The sequence below is a fragment of the Balaenoptera acutorostrata genome, chromosome 3 (genome assembly GCF_949987535.1).
Source record: "Balaenoptera acutorostrata chromosome 3, mBalAcu1.1, whole genome shotgun sequence".
In the NCBI taxonomy this organism is placed as follows: domain Eukaryota; kingdom Metazoa; phylum Chordata; class Mammalia; order Artiodactyla; family Balaenopteridae; genus Balaenoptera; species Balaenoptera acutorostrata.
Genome location: NC_080066.1, coordinates 130,847,469 through 130,871,197, shown reverse-complemented (window position 1 = coordinate 130,871,197; position 23,729 = coordinate 130,847,469). Strand labels below are relative to the sequence as shown.

The window sequence follows — 23,729 nt, the reverse complement described above, 5'->3', positions numbered from 1 at the left end:
TGGTCAATCAGTTGCTTCATCACATAGTAATCAAACAAGCCTGAGATAGAAGTGGTCATTTATTTCTAATGAGTTCTATTAAATATATGCTTATACTTAATTTAACCATATCTGTGATCTTTTCTTCAGCATGGAATCGCCACTGTTTCACATGAGACTGTTCTACATCCTTATCATTTTTTTATTTACTATTTTCTGATTTTTAAAATGGCAGTGGCAATTATATTAGTAAACAGTATATCATTTATGGTATGTGCTATTTACATAAGCTGGTTCCTAACACAACTAAAATTCATTTTTCTACTTTAATGCTGCATCACAGAAAGTGTTTATTTTAAAATTATCTCCAGTCAAGGTTATATTCAACAGATTAATATTCAAACCAAACATACAGAAATCCACAAACAAGTTGGCATATAACTAACAATAATAGAATCAGGACCATTTGAAGCAGGTAAAAATAAAAATCTGTTTATACCTATTTATGATATTCTTTATCACTGCTTTCTAGATGTAAAGTGAATTTGTGCTTATACTTCTTATGATGTCCCTTGAGCTCATGGGAAGTACTATCCAACATATATGAGGGAATACAAATTAGTTTCTAATTGACATGTTAAATTTTTCTGTTTGAAGCAGTTTTTTAAGCAAAAAGTAAGTATAGCTCTGCTGGCCTTCATCATTGTTTCCTCTGTTCTATTGCAATCAGCAAAGCTATTTAAATCCATCCAGGTATTTATGTCTAGTTTTAATAAGACACTAGACTAAGCCTACAAAATAGACAAATTAGCCAGAAACTGTTCATTCAGAGAAAGGATGTATGGTATAAAGAGCACAGGAATGCAGGATCATGACAAATGCATGCAAATCCTGGGAAGCAATATGAATGCCCCAGCAACCGCTGACTACTTTGCATAATTGACTCCATCAATGAATATGAAATTCAGCTTTCAGTTTTTCATAATTGTATATTTATAGTAACATGCTTCAATAACTTTAAAGTAAAATGCAACAAATTACTGTTAAAAAATAAAGAATATCTGTTGTACATTTAAATCATTTTAAAGAACTCTTAAGTATCTACATCAACAGATATTTATATAGGATTGATATAAAATAAGGAATATATAAGAATTAAAATGGTACCTGGTTTGCATTTTTCTTAAAATGGTTTAATGTACCTAAATTCTCACTTCTAACTTAGTAACTTTAGTGAATCACATCTGAATGTTTATTTTCTACATGATGGACTCTGCTAGAATGTTGTAGGATAACATTCTTATAGTTCTGTTGATGATTATGTAATATTTGTTGCTGTTTAGGATCAACAATTACACATGATACTTTATATTGAAATAAGCACTTACTGAATATTATTATTTTACTTCAAGTCTAATTTTAGTTCCAGAGAAGGCAGTGATGTTTTAAAGGCTTGGACAATTTTTTCTTTTTCTTTTACGCCAGGAAGATCACTTAAAAACAAATACTTGAGGTTTCTGCAAAAAGAGAAATTTTTAAAAGTTAATTTAATTTGGCCTTTACTCTTATAGCATTAAAAATAAACTTGCTTTATTGACTTAAAAAAGCTACACACAGAATGTGTTCATATCATCCTACACTTTCAAAATGACTTTTAGAATGGTAGTCTTAGAGTACTACTTTAAATGAAATTCATGCTAGGCACTAAGCCAGACCTTGGACAGTTTAGTTGTTCTGAATTACATCAATAATGCTGAATTCTTCCAAATATTTTATGTATATTATGGCATAGAACTCCTTTGCATGTTAAATATAAAATATGACATCAGTCATGGTGATGATTTTTTGCACCTGACACTAAAAGCAAAAACAACTAAAGCAAAAGTAAACAAGTGGGACTACATCAAATTGAAAATCTTATGTACAGCAAAGGAAACCATCAACAAAATGAAAAGGCAACCTACTGAATGGGAGAAAATATTTGCAAATCATATATCTGATAAGGAACTAATATCCAAAATGTATAAAGAACTCATACAACTCAATAGGAAAAACCCCAAACAATCCAATTTTTAAAATGGGCAAAATATCTGAATAGACGTTTTTCCAAAGAAGACATACAGATGGAGAACAGGTACATGAAAAGATACTCTACATCATTATCAGGGAAATGCAAATCAAAACCACTATGAGATATCACCTCACACTGTTGTTAGAATGGCCATTATCAAAAAGACTAGAAATAAGTGTTGGTGAGGATGTGGAGAAAAGGGAGTCCTTGTGCACTGTTGGTGGGATTGTAAATTGGTGCAGTCATATGTGAAACAGCATGGAGGTTCCTCAAAAAATTAAAAACAGAACTACCATATGATCCAGCAATTCTACTTTTCAGTATTTACCTGAAGAAAACAAAAACACTAACTTGAAAAGGTATGTGTACCCCCATGTTCATTGCAGCATTATTTACAATAGTCAAGATACAGAAACAATCTAAGCGTCCATTGATGGATTAGGTAAAGAAAATGTGGTATATGTATACAACGATGTAGTTTGAGCCATAAAAAAATGAAATTCTGCATTGGCAACAACTTGGATGGACCTTGAGGGCATTATGCTAAGTGAAATAAGTCAGAGAAAGACAAATATTGTATGATGTCTTATATATGGAAGCTAAAAATAAATAAGCAAGCTCATAGATACACAGAACAGATTGGTGGTTGCCAAAGGCACGGGGTGGGGAGTGGGAGAAATGGGTGAACGGTTTCATGTTTTTGTTTTTAGTTTAAGTAAATTGAATTTTAAAAATATGAATCTTAACCTAGAAAGGAAAAGAAATCGGGAAAGTTCTTAAAGGAACTCAAGTGTGTATTAAAAGGTGAAGCCTTAAAGCCTCAACTAATGTAAGAGATAAACAATCTAGTACTTTTGGTTCTAATGTTTAAGATTTCTCAGACTTCTGTGATGCTGAGGTTATTGGCAGAACATAAGGGAAATTAAAAGATGGGGAGGAAGTATAATAGCTAGTGCTTATTGAAAGCTTTCTGTAACAGGAACCATGCTAGGTGCTTTATGTAGGTCAATTTTTTAAAAAGATGCTCCCTAAAAAATGCAATACAACCATAACATATTAAGGGTGATAATTTAAACTGTTTTAAAATATTATAGCTGACAGTTAAGTCATTTTCATAAATTATATTTTTCAGAATTAAAAAAAAGACACCACCTCTCAACTGTTTTAAATTCCAATTATTCACCTTAACATTATCAAGTTACCATTTTGGCACTGACCACCTACCTTAAATGATGCAAAGCAATGATACCTTTGTCTGTGATATTCCCACATGAAATTATTTCCATTTCCAACATGCTTTTTTGTAAATTTTCAAGTTGACTAAGTCTCTTCAAACAGTCATCCTCAATATAGTGACACTTGCATAGCCTTATTTTTTCAACATGCTGTAGGCCTTCTGGGGGAAAAAAAGTACAGTTTAAGAACCTGCTTTACCATTAAGATGATCAACTATCCTAGTTTGTCCAGAATTGTTCTAGTTTTAGGATTGAAAGTCCTAAGTCCTAGGAAACCTCTTAGCCCCAGGAAAACAGTAACGGTTAGTCACCCTATTAACCATACAAGGTATTCACTATACAGGCTGTGCTGATGGACAGGGCCATTCTGCAGTCAGATGCCCAATGCACTGGAGGAGAGAAATGCCCACACAAGCAGAAGCTGTGTGGATATAATTATTTCTACATTAGTGAGCGTTTCTCAATGACAGAAGTTTGACAAAGATAACTTGACAAACAAGGCCTTGAATTTTAAGTCAATAAAGCACAGAACAAAGGCATGTAGAGACAAGCTTAGTGCAGGGAGAAAGGAGAGGAAGGTATCTGTAACCTCTATTTCATTTAAAAATAAATATCATACACAGGAAGAAACAAGCTGGATTGGACTGAAAAAGGCAAAAAGGACACACCTATGACTATAATAGTGAGTCAACTGCAACCAAATGTCACTGCAAATCACCTGCATTTCCCATAACAAATGATAGGGGAGTTACCCATGTGATCAAATCCAATGCTCATGATACAAGAATCAGTGGCATCAATTGCCTGGATCTTGTATTTGTCCAGGGGGCCTGTTGGGAGGTGGTTGTAATCCTTCTGCCACCTCTCCTGGCCGTGGTAGCGCACCACAGCCCCACAGCGCAGCAGCCACTCGGACGCCGCCCTGTCAGGGCCAACATCCCGGATGCGTTCATGGTCCACTCTGTTGGCAAGAGAACAAAAGCAGGTAGCTTTTACTATAATCACTAGCTTCTTAACTACGTTCACCAACGTAAATACAGAAGAGCAACCACTTTTCACTTCACATGATGAGGAGGGAGATAAAGTATTAGTGAAATCCATGTAAAGAAAACATTCAATGGCTCTACCTGCTACCTTTTTTGCTTTTGTTTTTGTTTTCAAGTGAACTCTGTCAAGGCATGTTATCCTTATGTGAGTTTATCAGGCAGACATTGAGTCTTCATTGATTCGTATGTGGCACAATAGCTTCACGCCAGGAGGTACTCAGTATCTGTGTTTTGAATGAATGACTACACTTGGTTATCATTTTTATTAATGACAAAAGATTAAAAGGAATAATTTTGAACCTTTGTTCAAATTAATGTCATTAAGTGCTATTCATTAATTTTAACATGCTTTTTTCTCTAGTTAGTGGTATTAATGCTATATTAAGCAACAAGGAGGTTAGTTTTGTCAGTTTCAAAATATTTCTAAGCATGCCACCAACTTTTATTTTATTTTTTAAAATAAATTTATATATTTATTTTTGGCTGTGTTGGGTCTTCATTGCTGTATGAGGGCTTTCTCTAGTTGCGGCGAGCGGGGGCTACTCTTCATTGTGGTGCGCGGGCTTCTCATTGCGGTGGCTTCCCTTTGTTGCAGAGCACAGGCTCTGGCTGCACGGGCTTCAGTACTTGTGGCATGTGGGCTCAGTAGTTGTGGCTTGCGGGCTCTAGAGCGCAGGCTCAGTAATTGTGGCACACGGGCTTAGTTGCTCCGTGGCATGTGGGATCTTCCCGGACCAGGGCTCGAACCCGTGTCCCCTGTATTAGCAGGCAGATTCTTAACGACTGCACCACCGGGGAAGTCCCCCAACTAACTTTTTAAAACCTTGATTTCCCTTGATAGTATTCAAAAGGTTAACTACATCCCTTAAGAAGCCATAGAATAAAATATTCTAAAATTACATTTACTGAGCTTTTCTGATTACAAAAGTAATAAATGTTCATTTCAGAAAACTTGAAAGGCATTGAAAGGATGAATGAGAAGAATCACTGAAGTCCTGTAACCCAGACAGTTAATATTCTGTAATCTATTTTCTGATCTTTATTCAGTGCTTGTATGTTTTAGTTGCTTTAAAAGAAAGTTAGGATCGTACTGCACGCATGACACAAAAAACATTTGAAACACAAGAAATAACCAAATTAGCTACTGGGAACTCATCAAGCTGTAACAATTCCCATGTTTCTTCACTTTAGTTAGAGTAACTTACTTATTAAACACTGCATTCAACCAGCCCCAGAAGTATCGGGAGTCACGTGACCCTGGGAGTTTCTTTAAGCCACAGAACTGCCGGGAAATTTTTCCAAACAGCATCACTTGACCTAGACACATAAAACAGTATTCATATTAGATCATCAGCTGGCAATCAGAGTCCCATACATACAGTAACTGACTTTACAACTTCAGAGTCAGTGCTCTTGTGCTGATAAAGCTGATGACTCACTTGCCACTCAATACTTATTAAGCAAGTTACTCCTGTCTGTTTTTTGGTTTCTTCTGCTGCAAAAATGAGAGGCTGAATTGAATGGTCTCTATGGTTCCTTCCAGCCTTGACATTGTTCTTTCTACTTGTTCACTCCTCAATTGGAGTCAGCCCGCCGTGGTGCCACCTGGTGTCCATTCAGGCAGCGCATCTACAAATTTACTGAAACCAGCTCCAGTCCCAATCTACATTTCCAGTACCAAGATGACAAACTAAAATCACCTAAGGAGCTATGTGTCAAGGTTAAGACACTTACATCCAGAAAAGGAGAGGAGTCGTGGAAACAGATCTTCCTATCACAAGGCTGCAAGTAGTGTCCCCAGAACAGTGCAAAGCAAGAGCTGTACAAGGGCAGCTGGGAAAGACGGGGCAAGTAACTTCACCTCTCTGACCCTTGGTTTTCTCATTTGTAAAATGAGATGATTTGCTCAGATGATTTCCAGCTGTAAAAACCCATAACTACTAGTTGAGAAAGCGATTTTGGAATTGGGTCTCAACCTGATTTATCTGAATTCAAGTTTCTCTGATAGCATGCCAGGTGGGGGGAAAACAAAGATAAATGAAACATGGTCTCTGCCTTTGAGGAGCTGACAACTTAATGCAGGGTGGAGTGAGCTAAAACAAGTTACCAGGTAGTTAAAATAAATGATAGAACCTGGAAAATACCTCAAACGAGTTAAAGACACACAAGGATTTCAATAGGCAAAGATGCCAGGAAAATGTAGGTCAGGTGATAAGCTGAGGCAGGAACCTTTAAGGCATGTTGTAGTTCAGTTGGCTCAGCACATGGGGGTCATGAGAAGAGGAGGGAGACAATGTACACAGTCACATCGGGAAGGGTCTCCCATGATCAGCCAGAAAGTTTGTCTTCTGCAGGTGGCTGGGAATCACTGAGATTTTAGCACAGAGCACTGGCATGGTTAGAACTATGCTTCAGGAATATTACTCAGACAGCAGCATCAAGATTGAGGGTCATGTAGAGATGAGGAAACTGAAGCCCTGATAATAAGTAGCTTGCTGACACCCTAAATCCTTTCTGGAACAAGGTGGGGTATTAATAAATGCATGTGCTTAAAGGGACTTGTCCAATGTTTCATGGCTAATTGTTAGCAGTGCTGAAACTGGAACCTAGTTTTCTCTCTTATTAGTCCAGGGCTCTTTCCTCAGTCATTGGATGGTTCTAGAACTCAGGAAAAAGAAGAGGACTAGAAAGAGGTCTGAGTGGGAACTACCTTAGAGCTGAGGAAGTGCCCAAGGATGTCGGATTGTAGAACAAAGAGAGCTGAGGTCTGAGGACAGAACTCTGGGGTCATCTACTAGCCTCTTATCCTTTCTCCATCATCACTCTGCCTTCATTACTGCAAACTTCTCCCCCTGCTACTTCCTCCCACATTCTCAGCCCTTTCCAGCTTTTGGTTAAATCTCTCTCCACCTGTGCCCATCTCAGTAACTCCTTTGGCTGCCAACCTTATTTACAAATCTGGGCTTTCTGGCTTCAACTCAGGCTGTTCCCTCCATTTACCATCCCTCCCCGCCCCCCAGAATCCTATGGAAATCTTCCCCAACCTCAAGACCTTACTCAAATGCCATCTCCATCCATCCATTCATTCATGCAATAAATACTGAATGTCTGCTATACTTAGTGCAAGAGATTCAATGGCAAGACAGAAGCAAAACAAAACAACAACACAGGAGAGAGACCGAGAAAAACATGGTTCCTGTCCTCATAGAATGTGTAGTATATGTACCATATATGTATAGATGACATATAAACAAATGAATAACATGCAACACGATGTCTTAATGGAGGTATGGACAAGTTCTGTGAGAGCTTAGAGAAGGGAGTGAGGGATAGGCTTCATACTAGAGGTGTCTTCTGAGATGGGTCTCAAAGGATGATTGAGTTTCCAGTTAGGCAGAAAAAAGAAAAGTATGAAGGGCAAAAGGAAGAGCAAGAATCACATATTATTCATTTCCATTTTCCTTAGCACCTAGCACAGCACCATCCCCTAATGCAAGTTTAATAAATATTTGGCAATAATCTTCAATGGGTGATACATTTTCATGCAGAAACCAGGGAAACTCATTAAGCGGGTAAATTCGAGAGGTTTGTGAAAACTGAAGTACTTTCACTTGATTCATTTTGGCCCACCTTGTATTTCAGCTTAAGGGAAAGATTAAACCAAATTTACTTCAGCTTATGATCTCTAAAAATATTATATATTATATATAAAATAATTTAAACATGAAAATTAAGTTTTTATTTAGCGAAAAATTAAAAATATTAATTGATAGGTTTTTGCATTCTCAACTGCTACTTTGTTAATTGATATTAGGAATTTTAGATGAATTCAAGCAGCTACCTCTGAGAATGCTTTCTAGAGGGAAAGAGGAGACCTCTGGTGGTGAGTTGATGAATTTAGCTTTAATAAATTAAAAGAAGTGAAATGCAAGTTAAAAAATAACCACTACTAAACTACCGCTGTGATAAATAATTTAGGAATTAAAATTATTTTAAAAATTCTTCTTACTACCATAACACAGCTTAGAGCCATAAGTTTGTAACAGAGTTTCTAAAAGTTGCTATTATGTTTGCGACTTAGAGAAGACCAGACCTCTAATGTGTGACTCAAAATAGGATATGGAGAGTCCCGCAATTTGCATATAAACAAGTTTTTGTTTTAAAGTGAAAGTTCTTTTTTTTACATATTAAACATAATTACTTAGGTGGGCTATTCAAAACGTTGGCTATTTTAGTGGTCAAAAACACTGAACTAGCCAACTCGTTCTTGAGGGCAGTAAAAGTGTGAAGAGAGAGGTGGGGTGGTATCAGAACTGGGGAGGTTTTTTTCCCCAAATTATAACCCCACTTCACTGCAAATTCATCCATTATTGATGCCAATTCTTATTCCTGAGGTGTCTAGAGTCTAGTGAAATAGAACAGCAGAGCAATTGCTTAGGAATTAGAAGCAAAGTTTCCAAAAGCCACTCTTAGGCTAATATCACTTGACACTCATTGAACTAATTTCGCATAGGTTCTGACCTAGATGGAAGATGAACGCGAATTCTTAGCTGAGGAGGGTGGTGGCTGGAACACAAATGTCTCTAGCCAAAGACATTACAGGGTGAATGAATGTAAGGTGAGCTCTTGATGTGAGATTATCTAAATGAAACAAATTAATGTACAGTCAAGCCTAGGGGAGAAGGTAAGCAGAGAAAATTTTATAAAAAGAGCATGTGTATTTTGAGTTCTTTCACTTTGCTAAACTAAGAAGCACATGCTCAAAATCACAGAGTAGTAAAAAAGTCACTATTCTGGGCTGACCCATGAAAGCCTGACCACAGACCCTAGAACTGTATAATTCTGTACTCAACCTAGTAACAAATCAACTACATCCCATGAAACGGTTAAAATAAAAAATAGTGTGATAGTACCAAAAGTTGGTGACACTGAAGAGGAACTGGATCACTCAACATTGCTGGTGGGAATGTAAAATGGTACAGCCACTTTGGAAAACAGTTTGGCAGTTTCTTACAAAAGTAAACATGTGCTTATCATATGACCCAGCAATTGGACTCTTGGGCATTTATCCCAGAAAAACAAAAACAGGCTCGCACAAAAAGCTGTACACTAATTTTCATAGCAGCTTTATTTGAAATAGCTAAAAACTAAAAGTAACTCAGATGTCCTTTAATGGGTGAATGGTTAAACATGCTGTGGTACATCCATACCATGAAATACTTCTCAGCAATTAGAATGAACTATCAATACATGCAACAATTTGGATGGATCTCAAGGGATTATGCTAAGTGAAAAAGCCAATTCCAGAAAATTACATACTGTATAATTCTGCTTATGTAACATTCTTGGCATGACAAAATTTTAGAAAGGGAGACTAGAATGGGGAAGAGGGTGCCTTGCAGGAGAGAGGTGTAGTTATAAAAGGACAACGGAGGAATCCTGGTGGTGATGGAACTGTGCTGTAGCTTGCCTGTGGTGGATACAAGAATCTACACATGCGGAATTCCCTGGCGGTCCAGTGGTTAGGACTCTGAGCTCTCACTGCCAAGGGCTGGGGTTCAATCCCTGGTCAGGGCACTAAGATCCCAAAAGCCCCACGGTGCGGCCAAAAAAAAACCTACACATGTGATAAAAACTATACAGAACTAAATACATGCACAAAGGTAAAACTGCGGTTAACTGAATAACATCCATGGGCTGTGTAAATGTCAATTTCCTGGTTGAGTTATTGTACTATCCTTTTACAAGATGTTACCGTTGGGGAAGACTGGGTAAAGGGTACACAGGATCTCTACTGTTTCTTACAACTGCGTGGGAATCTACAATTAGCTTAAAACTAAAAAACTGAACTAACAAAATAACCATTTATTATTTTTTTCATTTGTGATGAACAAGCAGGCAACATTCCACATTATTTTCGCAAATAAAGGAAATATGTACAACTGTCCAGGTGATAAAACCATATAAACATAATAAAAGCCATCATTTTATCGAGCACTTTACTGTGCTAACATCTGATGAGCCTTATCTCGTGTAATCCACACAAAAGTCCTATGAAGGAGATCCTGCTATTACTCCTAGTTCACAGAGAAGGGTCTGAGGCAAAGAGGTGAAATGACTTCCCCAAGCTACCCGACTAATAACTGGAGCCAAGTTCACGCAGGCAAGTATAAGTCCTTCCAGCAATAAAGTTAAATGATCCTATTTTTGTTCAGCTGTCCTGACCCTAAAAATTAAAAAACTTCCATCAAGCAGAGAGAACAAATGTTAGTTAAACAGGCATGGTGATAAAGGATCACGTAATTTAACACAGGTCGTTCATACATTACACGGTCCACTTCCCTCATTTTACAGATAAACAGGGGTGAAGTGACCTGCACAGGTGAGTCGCTGTTCCCAGGCCCGCACAGCATATTTAAAAGTATATCTCGGTCCAGGATTTTTTTAAAAAGGAAATAGATTGCTAAATGATGTCAGAGACCGAGCCGTCTGGTTCATCTAGGCGCTCAATATTTACAGGACCAATAAATGAATGAATGGCACGCCAGGAGCCACATATACGAAAGTCCAGAAGACTGCAGGCTATCAGGCGTTGCCATGACAGAGCCTCGGTCCGGAGAGGGCTAGGGCTGGACAGCGAGCGGCTCTCCAGTGGCCACTCCACTGGGTGGGAGCCGGGTTGGAGATCGCGGTGCCCTGCAAGGAGCCTCGAGTGACGCGGGGCGGGGCTGAGGGGGGCGGGGGTCGAGGGGGGCGGAGCCTCGAGTGACGCGGGACGGGGTCGAGAGGGGCGGGGCCTGGCGGGAGGAAGGGAGGCCGCTGGGCCTGCCCAAACGACAGTTTTCACCATAATCATCCCGACTTTGTCCCGCGGCCCCGAGTCCGCTCGGCGGTGAAGATCGAGGACGCCCGACTCGGCGGGCCAGATTTTCAGTCAGCCTAGCGATGGGAGAGGGGAAAGGGCAGAGGAGTAACCACCACCCTAGACCCGCCCCACCCGGGGCCTAGCTCCTCTACTCACAGCGTCAAAAGGAGAGAGTGAGCTAGCGTCCCCAGCGTCTACGGCGGCGCCGGCCTGCCCTTCGCCCTCCGCCGCGCGAGTCCATTGGCCACTGGCGGCTGCTCTCACGTGGGGTGAAGGCGCGCCCCTCATTGGCCTCTGCTTGGGGGCGGGGCTAGAGAGCGCCTGGACCTGGGCAGTGTAGGGCTCAAGGGCCGGCTGCTGGGGCTTGAGGCAGGGGAGGAGGCGCAGGCGATGGTGCCGGCGCTACGTTACCTAGGCAGTGTCTGCGGACTGGCCCGCGGGGGATTTCCCGGGGGCTTCTCCGCGGCGTGCGCGCCCGCGCCGGGGAAGCCCTGGCTGTTGTGCCAAGGTGGCCGCAGAGCCAGCACCAGGTGAGTATCCGCTGGCCCGACCCCCCGCGGTCTGCGCTGCTTCTCTCAGAGGTGCCTAGTGCTGGACCTCTGCCCCTGCGCTACTTCCCTGTCCTCGGCCTGGGAGAGGGTCGGGATTCTGTGAATCCCGGGCTCCAACCTATGATGCCAGGAGCTACCTGCCTGGATCATCTGTAGGTTTGTGGGCGAGAGGAAAAGAATAAGAAAGGCAATGTTGAGTAGAGGTCAGGAACAGTTCTGGCTTTGAATACAACCCCGCCACTTCCTGTTCAACTCTGGGCGGGTTACTTAAGCTCCTTAAAGACTCAGTTGTGAATAGGATCCTAGTCTGTCGCGTTAAGTGGTCGTTTTGAGGATTAAAGGACCTAACACACTGTAAGCAATCAAATATGCTGTTTATTCGCTGGCCTTCCTGATGTTACTTGGAAGATCTAAAACCGGTCTTATATCAATCAGTTCCTGGCACACGCATGCTGCATAGAGTTGCCCCTGTGAGAAGCAGCTCAGTTAGTTTCTAATCAAACCCTGCAGAATTCAGCGTCCTGTGATTTGAAGTTTGGAGACCACATTCGCAACTACTGTTTTTCTCTGCTCTTTGTAGAGGGAATGGTTTATGCGAAGGTGTCAAAGCTGGAAAGGTCTTGGCTGTTTCGGGAACTAGAATGTGGGCAAGATGAGTGTGACTAGAGCTTAGCGGAACAGAGAGGGTGTGGAATGACACCGGAGAGGGGCTACATCAAGCACAGTTTTTGTTTTAACTACACGTGAAATTTTATTCTAAGAGCGCTGGGAGGCTTTTAAAGGGTTTTAAAGAAGTGGTTAAATGTTGATGTTTCAGAAGTTGATTCTGGCTGCTGTGTATTAGTGGATTGGAGGGGGATTAGAGTGGGATAGGATTTGTGATTCCTCGTGGGGGTTTGTAGACAGCTCTTTTGGGAACCTTTTTTTAAGGGAAGAAAGGTAAGGTTAGTGAAGGTTTTGTTTATACTTTTTATTTTTTCTTTTTATACTTTTTATTTTGAAATGATTATAGATCCGTAGGAAGTTGCAAAAGAACAGAGAGCTCTCATGTACCCTTCTTCACCGAATTTACCCCAGCAACACCTTACATAACTGTAATAACAGTATCAAAACCAGGAAATTGACGTTAGCACAATCCACCGGCCTTATTCAGATTTTCATCAGTTTTAGAAGTTTTGCACTTTTTGTTTTAAATTGCTTTACTACTTATAGACCTTTATTCTGTATAACATTTAGTATCTTAAAATATTATTTTGAAAATATTATTGAAATTATATTAGGTATATAGATTTGGGGGAGATTTACTTCTTTAGAATTTTGAGTTTTCCCATCCATGAACTTGACATATCTCTTCATTTATGCATACTCATTTGTTATTTAAAGTTTATTTATTTGTTGATTTTTTGGCTGCATTGGGTCTTCGTTGCTGCACAGGGGCTTTCTCTAGTTGCAGAGAGCAGGGGCTACTCTTTGTTGTGGTGCGCGGGCTTCTCATTGCGGTGGCTTCTCTTGTTGCGGAGCACGGGCTCTAGGCGCGCGGGCTTCAGTAGTTGTGGCACACGGGCTTAGTTGCTCCGCGGCATGTGGGATCTTCCTGGACCAGGGCTGGAACCCGTGTCCCCTGCATTGGCAGGTGGATTATTAACCACTGCGCCACCAGGAAAGTCCCTCATTTGTTATTTAATAGAGTTTAAAATTTTTCTCTGTGAAGTTCTTTTTTCTTAGGTTAATTCTTAGATTCCCTTATTGCTTTGTTGCTACTGTAAACAGTATCTTATTTTATATTATTCTTTAAGCTGAATCTTACTGGTATAGAAGATGCTTCTTTGTACTTCTTATCATATGTGCTTCATAAAATGAGTTAGGGAGTTTTCAGCCTTTTAAATTTTTCTGGAATATCTTTGATGATAGAGATTATCCGTTCCTTGAAAGTTTGGTAAAATTTATGTGTGTGTGTGTTTAGGTAGAAAGCTTTTGATGACTATTTTAATTTATAGTGATTGATTCAAAATTTCTATTTCTTTGTGCCTCAGTAATTTTGCCTGAGGAGTCCCCCACCCTGTTTCATCTATGTTATCAAATTTATTAGCATATAGATCTCCATGATACTCTTTGATTATGTTTAAGATCCTTGTTGTGTCTTTACGTATTTTTTCTTTATTATTCTATTTTATTTATTTGTGTCATCTCACTTTTTACCCCATTACTCTTGCCAGAGGTTTGTCTACATTATAAATCTTTTCAAATAAAAGATTTTTCTTCTTTATTATATTTTGTTATATGTATGTTTGTTTTATATATTATATATACATGTTTATATGTTTGTTTTTCTTTATTATATTTAACTTGTTGAGTTGATAACTTAACTCATTAATTTTTGGTCCAGGAGTATTTTTAGGAGTGTCTCTTGCATGTTAAAGTTCCTGTAGCCTTGTTTACCCAAGAATATCTTTATTGAATCCTCATATTTATTTATTTATTTATTTATTTATTTATTTTTTAATATCTTTATTGGAGTATAATTGCTTTACAATGGTGTGTTAGTTTCTGCTTTATAACAAAGTGAATCCGTTATACATATACATGTGTTCCCATATCTCTTCCCTCTTGCGTCTCCCTCCCTCCCACCCTCCCTATCCCACCCCTCTAGGTGGTCACAAAGCACCGAGCTGATCTCCCTGTGCTATGCGGCTGCTTCCCACTAGCTATCTATTTTACATTTGGTAGTGTATATATGTCCATGCCACTCTCTCACCCTGTCACATCTTACCCCTCCCCCTCCCCATATCCTCAAGTCCATTCTCTAGTAGGTCTGTGTCTTTACTCCCATCTTGCCACTAGGTTCTTCATGACCTTCTTTTTTTTTTTTTTTCCTTAGATTCCATATATATATGTTAGCATACTGTATTTGTTTTTCTCTTTCTGACTTACTTCACTCTGTATGACAGACTCTAACTCCATCCACCTCATTAAAAATACCTCCATTTCACTTCTTTTTATGGCTGAGTAATATTCCATTGTATATATGTGCCACATCTTCTTTATCCATTCATCCGATGATGGACACTTAGGTTGCTTCCATGTCCTGGCTATTGTAAATAGAGCTGCTATGAACATTTTGGTACATGACTCTTTTTGCATTATGGTTTTCTCAGGGTATATGCCCAGTAGTGGGATTGCTGGGTCATATGGTAGTTCTATTTTTAGTTTTTTAAGGAACCTCCATACTGTTCTCCATAGTGGCTGTATCAATTTACATTCCCACCAACAGTGCAGGAGTGTTCCCTTTTCTCCACACCCTCTCCAGCATTTATTGTTTCTAGATTTTTTGATGATGGCCATTCTGACCGGTGTGAGATGATATCTCATTGTAGTTTTGATTTGCATTTCTCTAATGATTAATGATGTTGAGCATTCTTTCATGTGTCTGTTGGCAATCTGTATATCTTCTTTGGAGAAATGTCTATTTAGGTCTTCTCCCCATTTTTGGATTGGGTTGTTTGTTTTTTTGTTATTGAGCTGCATGAGCTGCTTGTAAATCTTGGAGATTAATCCTTTGTCAGTTGCTTCATTTGCAAATATTTTCTCCCATTCTGAGGGTTGTCTTTTCGTCTTGTTTATGGTTTCCTTTGCTGTGCAAAAGCTTTTAAGTTTCATTAGGTCCCATTTGTTTGTGTTTTTATTTCCATTTCTCTAGGAGTTGGGTCAAAAAGGATCTTGCTGTGATTTATGTCATAGAGTGTTCTGCCTATGTTTTCCTCTGAGAGTTTGATAGTGTCTGGCCTTACATTTAGGTCTTTAATCCATTTTGAGTTTATTTTTGTGTATGGTGTTAGGGAGGGTTCTAATTTCATACTTTTACATGTACCTGTCCAGTTTTCCCAGCACCACTTATTTTTTTTTTTTTTTTTTTAAAGGATTTTCTTATTTATTTATTTATTTATTTATTTATTTATTTTTGGCTGTGTTGGGTCTTCAGTTCGTGCGAGGGCTTTCTCCAGTTGCGGCAAGCGGGGGCCACTCTTCATCGCGGTGCGGGGACCGCTCTTCATCGCGGTGCGCGGGCCTTTCTCTATCGCGGCCCCTCCCGTCGCGGGGCACAGGCTCCAGACGCGCAGGCTCAGCAATTGTGGCTCACGGGCCCAGCTGCTCCGTGGCATGTGGGATCTTCCCAGACCAGGGCTCGAACCCGTGTCCCCTGCATTAGCAGGCAGATTCTCAACCACTGCGCCACCAGGGAAGCCCCCAGCACCACTTATTGAAGAGGCTGTCTTTTCTCCACTGTAGAATCCTCATATTTAAATGGGATAGTTTGGGCTTCCCTGGTTGTACAGTGGTTAAGAATCCACCTGCCAATGCAGGGGACACGGGTTTGAGCCCTGGCGCGGAAGATCCCACATGCCGTGGAGAAACTAAGCCCATGTGCCACAACTACTGAAGCCCAGGCGCCTAGAGCCCGTGCTGCACAACAAAAGAAGCCACAACAATGAGAAGCCCGCACACCACAACAAAGAGCAGCCCCCGCTTGCTGCAACTAGAGAAGGCCCGTGCGTAGCACCGAACACCTAAGACAGCCAAAAATAAAAACAACTAAATAATAAATTAAAAAAAAAAATAAAAGAGATAGTTTAACTCTAGGTTAGAAGTCCTTTTTTTCTCCTTGAAAATAATGCTCCATTGACTTCTTGATTTCAGTGTCACAATTTAGAAATTTGATGTCAAGTGAATTCATGTTTTTTTTTAATTTATATTTTATATTGGAGCATAGTTGATTAAAAATGTTGTGTTAGTTTCAGGTGTACAGCAAAGTGATTCAGTTATACATATACATGTATCTATTCTTTTTCAAATTCTTTTCCCATTTAGCTTATTACAGAATATTAAGCAATGTTCCCAGTGCTATACAAAAGGTCCTTGTTGGTTATCTGTTTTAAATGTAGCAGTGGGTACATGTCAATCCCAAACTCCCTTACTCCCCCGACCCTGCCCCCTGGTAACCATAAGTTTGTTCTCTAAGTCTGTGAGTCTGTTTCTGTTTTGTAAATAAGTTCATTTGTATCATTTTTTTTAGATTCTGCATATAAGCAATATCATATGATATTTATCTTTCTCTGTCTGACTTACTTCACTTAGTATGATAATCTCCAGGTCCATCCATGTTGCTGCAGATGACATTATTTCATTCTTCTTAATGGCTGAGTAGTATTTCATTGTATATATGTACCACATCTATCCATTCATCTGTTGATGGACATTTGGGTTGCTTCCATGTCTCGCTATTGTAAACAGCGCTGCAGTGAACATTGGGGTGCATGTATTCTTTTGAACCATGTTTTTCTCTGGATACATGCCCAGGAGTGGGATTGCAGGGTCATATGGTAGTTCTATTTTAGTTTTTCAAGGAACCTCCATACTGTTCTCCATAGTGGCTGTACCAAATTATATTCCCACCAACAGTGCAAGAAGGTTCCCTTTTCTCCACACCCTCTCCAGCAGTTATTGTTTGTAGATTTTTTGATGATGCCCATTCTGACTGGTATGAGGTGATATCTCATTGTAGTTTTGATTTGCATTTCTCTAATAATTAGTGATGTTGAGCATCTTTTCTTGTGCCTGTTGGCCATCTGTATGTCTCCTTTGGAGAAATGTCTATTTAGATCTTCTGCCCAGTTTTTGATGGAGTTGTTTGTTTTTTTGATATTGAGTCGCGTGAGCTCTTTCTAAATTTTGGAGACTAATCCCTTGTTGATTGCATCATTTACAAATATTTTCTTCCATTCTGTGGATTGTCTTTTCATTTTGTTTATGATTTCCTTTGCTGTTACATGCAGTCATTTGTGTGTGTGTTACTATGAAATTTAACCACATGTGTTAATTTGTGTAACTGCCACCACAATTAAGAAACAGAAATCTTCCATCAATACGGAGATTGTGTTACCTACCCCTTTATATTCACATCCCATTTCTCCACCCTTTCTAACCTCTGGCAACCACAAATCTATTTTTCAGCTCTATAATTTTGTCAGTTTGAAAAGGTTGTATAAGTGGAATCACACAGTATGTAACCCTTTGAGACTGGCTTTCTTCATGCAGCATAATGTCCTTGTGATCCATCTAAGGTGTTGCCTGTGTTGATAGTGGGTTCCATTTAATTGTTGAGTAGCAGTCTATGATATGGATGTATTGCAGTTTGTTTAACCAGTCCCCAGTTGAATGGTATCTGGGCTGTTTCAGTTTTTGGCTATTATGAATAAAGCTGCTATGAACACTTATGTACAGATTTTTGTAGGAATGTAAGTTTTCATTTCTCTGGGATAAATGCCAAAGAGTGCAGTTGCTAAGACATGTAGTAAGCACATGTTTAGTTTTTTAAGAAACTGCCATACTGTTTTTCCAGAGTGGCTGTACTATTTTACATTCCTACCAGTAATGTGTGAGTTGATCAGTTCCTCTCATCCTCACCAGCGTTTGGTGTTATCATTTTTTTTTTTTAAAAGCCATTCTGATAGGGGTGTAGTGATGCCTCATTGTAGTTTTAGTTTGCATTTTCCTAATGACTAAAGGTATTGAATATATTTTCATGTACTTATTTGCCATCTATATATCTGTCCTCTTTGATGAAATGTTTGTTCATATCTTTTGCCTATTCTCTAAATGACTTGTTTGTTTTAATATATTTATTTATTTATTTATTTATGGCTGCGTTGGGTCTTCGTTGCTGTGCGCGGGCTTTCTCTAGTTGCAGAGAGCAGGGGCTACTCTTTGTTGTGGTGCGCAGGCTTCTCATTGCGGTGGCTTCTCTTGTTGCAGAGCACGGGCTCTAGGCATGTGGGCTTCAGTAGTTGTGGCACGCGGGCTCAGTAGTTGTGACTCGCGGGCTCTAGAGCGCAGGCTCAGTAGTTATGGTACACAGCTTTAGTTGCTCTGCAGCATGTGGGATCTTCCCAGACCAGGGCTCAGACCCATGTCCCCTGCATTAGCAGGTGGATTCTTAACCACTGCGCCACCAGGGAAGTCTTGACTTGTTTATTTTTAGAGTTCTTAATATATATTTGAGAAATGAGTCCTTTGTCAGATATATGGTTTGCAAATGTTTTCTCCCAATTTGTTCATTGTCTTCTTATCCTCTTAACAGAGTCTTTTGCAGAGCAAAAGTTTTTAATTTTGATGAAGTCCAGTTTATCATTTTTTTTTGTTTTATGGGTCATGGTTTTGGTGTGAACTCTTCAAGTAGCCCTAGATACCAAAGATTTTCTCCTGTTTTCTTCTAAAAGTTTTATTGTGAATATTTGATGATATTTAAACACTGAATTTTTTGGTTAGAATAATGACATTGTGTGTGTGTTTTTAAAGAGCCCTTTTAGAAATAACATATTGAAATATTTACAGATGATGTTTAAGATTTAGATCGAAATAATATAATGCAGGAGGGGGTGAAAAAAAATAAATGGGGGGAAGAAGCAAGATAGGCCACGTTCCTGTAAAACCTAGATTTGTTCACCATGAGATCATTGCTTATGGTAATCTTTTAAGCTTCTCATTTTGGATTTAGATAGACTATACATACCCTTCTAATTTTTTAAATGATTGTGTAATCGGAGTTATGGCTAAAACTGGTTCTGAGCCCGTTTCTGGACCACTTATTTCCTTAAGTTTGATGTTCTCACTGACTGTTTCCTTCTCAGCAGAATAAAAAATTTATAAATTTTCGCACACTAGGTGTTAAAGACAATGTTAACTTATCCTCAAGAATATTGCACTTGAATTTTTAAAGAATAGATGGTAGAGGAGAGAGTGTGATAGTTAACAGAGTAACCACTGATGTAGCCCGGTTGGGCAGAGTATCATAGAGACTTAGAGCAGCTTGGGCAACCAGCCACTCTGCCTGCTGGCTGTAGCTGATTATACATGCATGTGACTTTTAAAGGTTTCTTTGTTAGTATAAAGCCAAATATCACAAAGCCCAATAAACATTTGATTTTAATGGTTACTAATTAATACTTTAATTGTCAGTTGATGATGAAAATGTGAAGTTTGATAAAGTCTATTGTAAACATGCATTACTTTAAAGGTGGCTTTCTCTTAAAGCTCATTTGATGTAGTCATTATTGGTGGTGGAATTGTGGGGCTTGCCTCTGCCAGAGCACTCATCCTGCGACATCCAGCTCTTTCCATTGGTGTTCTGGAAAAGGAGAAAGATTTAGGTATGTATGTTCTCAGTGTTGCTTAACCTGAGCACCTGCTCATTTTGTCAGTTCTACATCTTTCATGCTGAATGTCAATGTTAGTGTCCCAGTTTGGATTCTTTAGAAAGCAGAGCCTAGGACTAGGATTTGGGTGTCGGTGGTTTTTTTCAAGGTTATCCGAGGAGGCAGGCATGAGGAGGTGGGGAGAGTAAACAGGGAAGGAGGAAAAACCTCGTGAGGGTGCGTTATCCAGGTTGCAGCTGTGAGCGTAATTCCACTGAGCCCTCCGAGGAGCTACCTAATGTTTCCCAGGATTGTGCTCATTTGTCCATCAGCTTCTGTCCCTTTGGTGGAGGATTGTCCATAGGGTGTTGAGCCCCTCTGCCCCCAAATATTAGAAAAGGCCCTGGAGCAGAAGGCAGAGAGCTGTAGTGGACCCTTGAAGTGGTTTGCTGGTGGTGAGGGGGGGTGGTTTGTGCACCAAAGTTGTAGCTGAAGTCAGAGATGGGCTGGAGGGATGTGACACAGACGCCATGGTTGGCTGCTACGGGAGGCTAGAAGTGCGCTGACTATAAGAACAAACTCAGGCAGAATTTTAAATAGTGGTCTCTAATAGCTTCAACTGTAAGTGTATTCCCCCACTTCTTAAGTTTTGAATGAGTCATGTACTTTCTCTTAACCTGTTTCTCTTGTTCCATAGCGATTCATCAGACTGGACATAACAGTGGTGTCATACATAGTGGAATTTATTATAAACCTGAATCTCTGAAAGCTAAGTTATGTGTACAAGGCGCAGCCCTCATCTATGAGTACTGTAACCAAAAGGGAATTTCCTACAAGCAATGTGGCAAGGTATGGCATTTTACTAGGGCGTTGACTTATTTATAAATAGCATTTTCTTAGTAATCTTTAATGTTTACTTAAAAAATGCCTGGCTTTTCTTTCTCTGTATCCATGTAATTTGCAAAATCTAGATGTTTCATATAAATGGGATCATACAATATGTTGTCTTTTGTGATTGGCTTCTTTCACTTAGCATAGTGTTTTCAAGGTTCATTCATCTTGTGGCATGAATCAGTACTTCATTCCTCTTTATACTCCATTGTATTGGTATACCACATTTTGTTTATCCATTTATCAGTTGATGGACATTTGGGTTGTTTCCAGTTTTTGGCTACTATGAGTAATGCTGCTATGGACATTTATATACAAGTTTTTGTATGAACGTATGTTTTCATTTCTGTCAGGTATATATCTAGGAGTGGAGTTGCTAGGTCATATGGTAACTACATGTTTAACATTTTGAGGAAGTGCGAAACTGTTTTCCAAAGTGCTGTACTATTTTACATCCCTATCAGCAGTTAACGAGGATTCCAATATCCTCACATCCTCATGAACACCTGTTATTGTCTGTTTCATTTTAGCTATCCTAGAGGATGTGAAGTGCTATATCATTGTGGTTTTTATGTAATTAAACATAGTAATTAATGATGTTAAGCATCTTTTCATATACTTATTGGCCATTCATTTATCTTCTTTGGAGAAATATCTATTCAAATCTTTTGCTCATTTTAAAATTGAGTTATTTGTCTTTTTATTGTTGAGTTGTATGTGTTATTTATATATTCTGGATATATAAATATCCCTTATCAGCTATATGATATTTACTAAAATACTACAAAATATTAAAATATATATATATTTTTAAATAAAATAATAGTGATAGTAATGATGGTATTTTAAATATTACTAGATATTTTCTCCTACAGAATCTACGTTCTGTAGATTTTCTTTTTTACTTCTTGATGGTATCCTTTGAAGCACAGAAACTTTCAATTTTGATGAAGTCTAGTTTATCTTTTTTTTTTCTTTTGTTGCTTATACTTTTAGTGTCATATCTAAGAAATCATTGCCTAACCTTAGATCATGAAAATTTGCCCCTACATTTTCTTCTAATGTCAAAGCCTTAGCTCTGATGTTTAGATCTGTGATCGTTTTTTTCCCCCAAATGAGTTGGTTTAATTCTGAATGTTATAGAATTGGAGCTAGAACAAAGACTGAAGAACAGACTTTGGCAGGATTCTGGGCTGGGTTTACTCTGACCTCACAGCTAAGGTAGAAATGGCTGAATGAGGAGAACTAAAGAGAAGATGAACCACTGTATGATTTCATTTTTTTAAACTTTAACAAAAGTTTGTTCTTAAATGTACAGCAGGCTTCAAGACAGCACTTCGTTCTAACTATAGGTGGCAAGAGATGTTATGGCAGGGAATCCAGTTATTTAAACAGGAACGGAATTAAGGATCACCATTGCCTTTGGCACAAGGAACAGCTTACGTTTTGGCAGATTTCTTAATTCCAACTGTCACCAGGAGGGCCTTCCCTGCAGCCTTTGCTTTTAGCTCCTCAAGTTTCTTTTGCTTCTCTTTTTGTTTCTGCTTGAATGCCTTATCATCCTCATCCAACTCCTTGGCCTGCTTCTTGGGCTGCTTCAGGTGCTTCTTACCACCTTTGCAGATGGCCTACTGCCCCTTCCCCAGACCCCACCACCAGAAGCAGAGCTTCTACCCCTACACGTATTCCTCCAGCGTAGGTTCACTTTTTAATTAATTTTGGTATATGGTGTGAGGAAGAGTTCCAACTTCATTCTTTTGCATGTGGATATCCAGTTGTCCCAGCACCATTTGTTGAAAAAACTATTCTTTCTACATTGTTTTGGCACCTGTATCGAAAATCAGTTGAGCATAAATGTAAGAAGATTTGTTTAGGATTCTCAATTCCATTCCATTGATGTGTGTCTATCGTTATGCCAGTACCACACTATCTTGTTTACTGTAGCTCTTTATTTTTTGAAATCAGTAAGTGTGAGTCCTCCAACTTTGTTCTTTTTCAAGAGTGTTTTGGCTATTCTGGGTCCCTTGCATTTCCATATGAATTTGAGGGTCAGTTTATCAGTTTCTCCAAAAAAGGCAGCTGGGATTTTTGTTAGAGATTATATTGAATCTATAGATCAGTTTGGGGAGTATTGCCATCTTAACAGTATTAAATTTTGCAAACCATGAACTTGGGATGTCTTCCCACTTATTTAGATCTTCTTTAATTTCTTTCAACAATTTAAAAAAAATTTTCATTTTACAGGTCTTGCACTTCTTTTGTAATTTTATTCCTTGATATTTTATTCTTTCTGATGCTTTTGTGAGGGGAATTGTTTTCTTAATTTCAGTTTGGTTTATTCATTGCTAATGTATAGAATATGATTGATTTTTGTATATTGATCTTTATCCTTCAACTTTGGTGAACTCATTTTTTAGTCTAATAGTTTTTTGTATGTGTGTGTGTGTGGATTCCTTAGGATTTTCTATATGCAGGATCATGTCATCTGCAAATAAAATAGTTTTACTTTTTTTCTTGCCTAATTTACCTGGGTAGAATCTCTAACACAATGTTGAATAGAAGTAGTGAAAGTGGATATCTTTGTGTTGTTCTTGATTTTAGGGAGAAAGCATTCAGTCTTTCACTATTAAGTATAATGATAGCTGTGGGTTTTTTGTAGATGCCCTTTATCAGACTGAGGAAGTTCCTTTTTACCTGCAGTTTGTTGATTTTAATCATGAAAAGGTGTTGGATTTTCTCAAATGCCTTTTCTATGTCTCTTGAGGCAGTCATGTGGTTTTTGTCCTGTATTCTATTAATATGAATTTATTACATTAATTGACTTTTGGCTGTTAAATAGATCTTGCATTCATGCAATAAATCCCACTTGGTCATGGTATATAATCCTTTTTATATGTCACTG

The 23,729-nt window shown here is 38.9% G+C and overlaps 2 protein-coding genes across 4 annotated transcripts in view; one reads left to right on the top strand and one right to left on the bottom strand.

The window, feature by feature from the left end:
* Positions 1-41: 41 nt before the first annotated feature.
* Positions 42-11,450, bottom strand: DMAC2L (distal membrane arm assembly component 2 like). 2 transcript variants are annotated; one of them, XM_007192823.3, is made up of 5 exons: positions 11,353-11,450; positions 5,537-5,648; positions 4,038-4,246; positions 3,275-3,446; positions 42-1,496 (listed from the first exon to the last, which is right to left on the bottom strand). In XM_007192823.3, exons 2-5 carry the CDS (start codon positions 5,638-5,640, stop codon positions 1,382-1,384), a joined length of 600 nt encoding a protein of 199 aa, XP_007192885.1. In that variant the 5' UTR covers positions 5,641-5,648; positions 11,353-11,450; the 3' UTR covers positions 42-1,381. The 2 variants fall into 2 exon arrangements, with proteins under 2 accessions (XP_007192885.1, XP_007192888.1); XM_007192826.2 differs by having other exon boundaries at positions 3,275-3,443.
* L2HGDH (L-2-hydroxyglutarate dehydrogenase) overlaps positions 11,273-23,729 on the top strand; it is a 52,735-nt gene continuing 40,278 nt past the window's right edge. Inside the window, exons 1-3 of one of the 2 annotated variants that reach the window (XM_007192819.2) lie at positions 11,273-11,726; positions 19,836-19,951; positions 20,634-20,785. In XM_007192819.2, coding sequence (XP_007192881.1) covers positions 11,587-11,726; positions 19,836-19,951; positions 20,634-20,785 — 408 coding nt within the window. In that variant the 5' untranslated portion in view covers positions 11,273-11,586. The remainder of the gene's footprint in view (positions 11,727-19,835; positions 19,952-20,633; positions 20,786-23,729) is intronic. The other variant, XM_007192818.2, reaches the window with a different exon arrangement.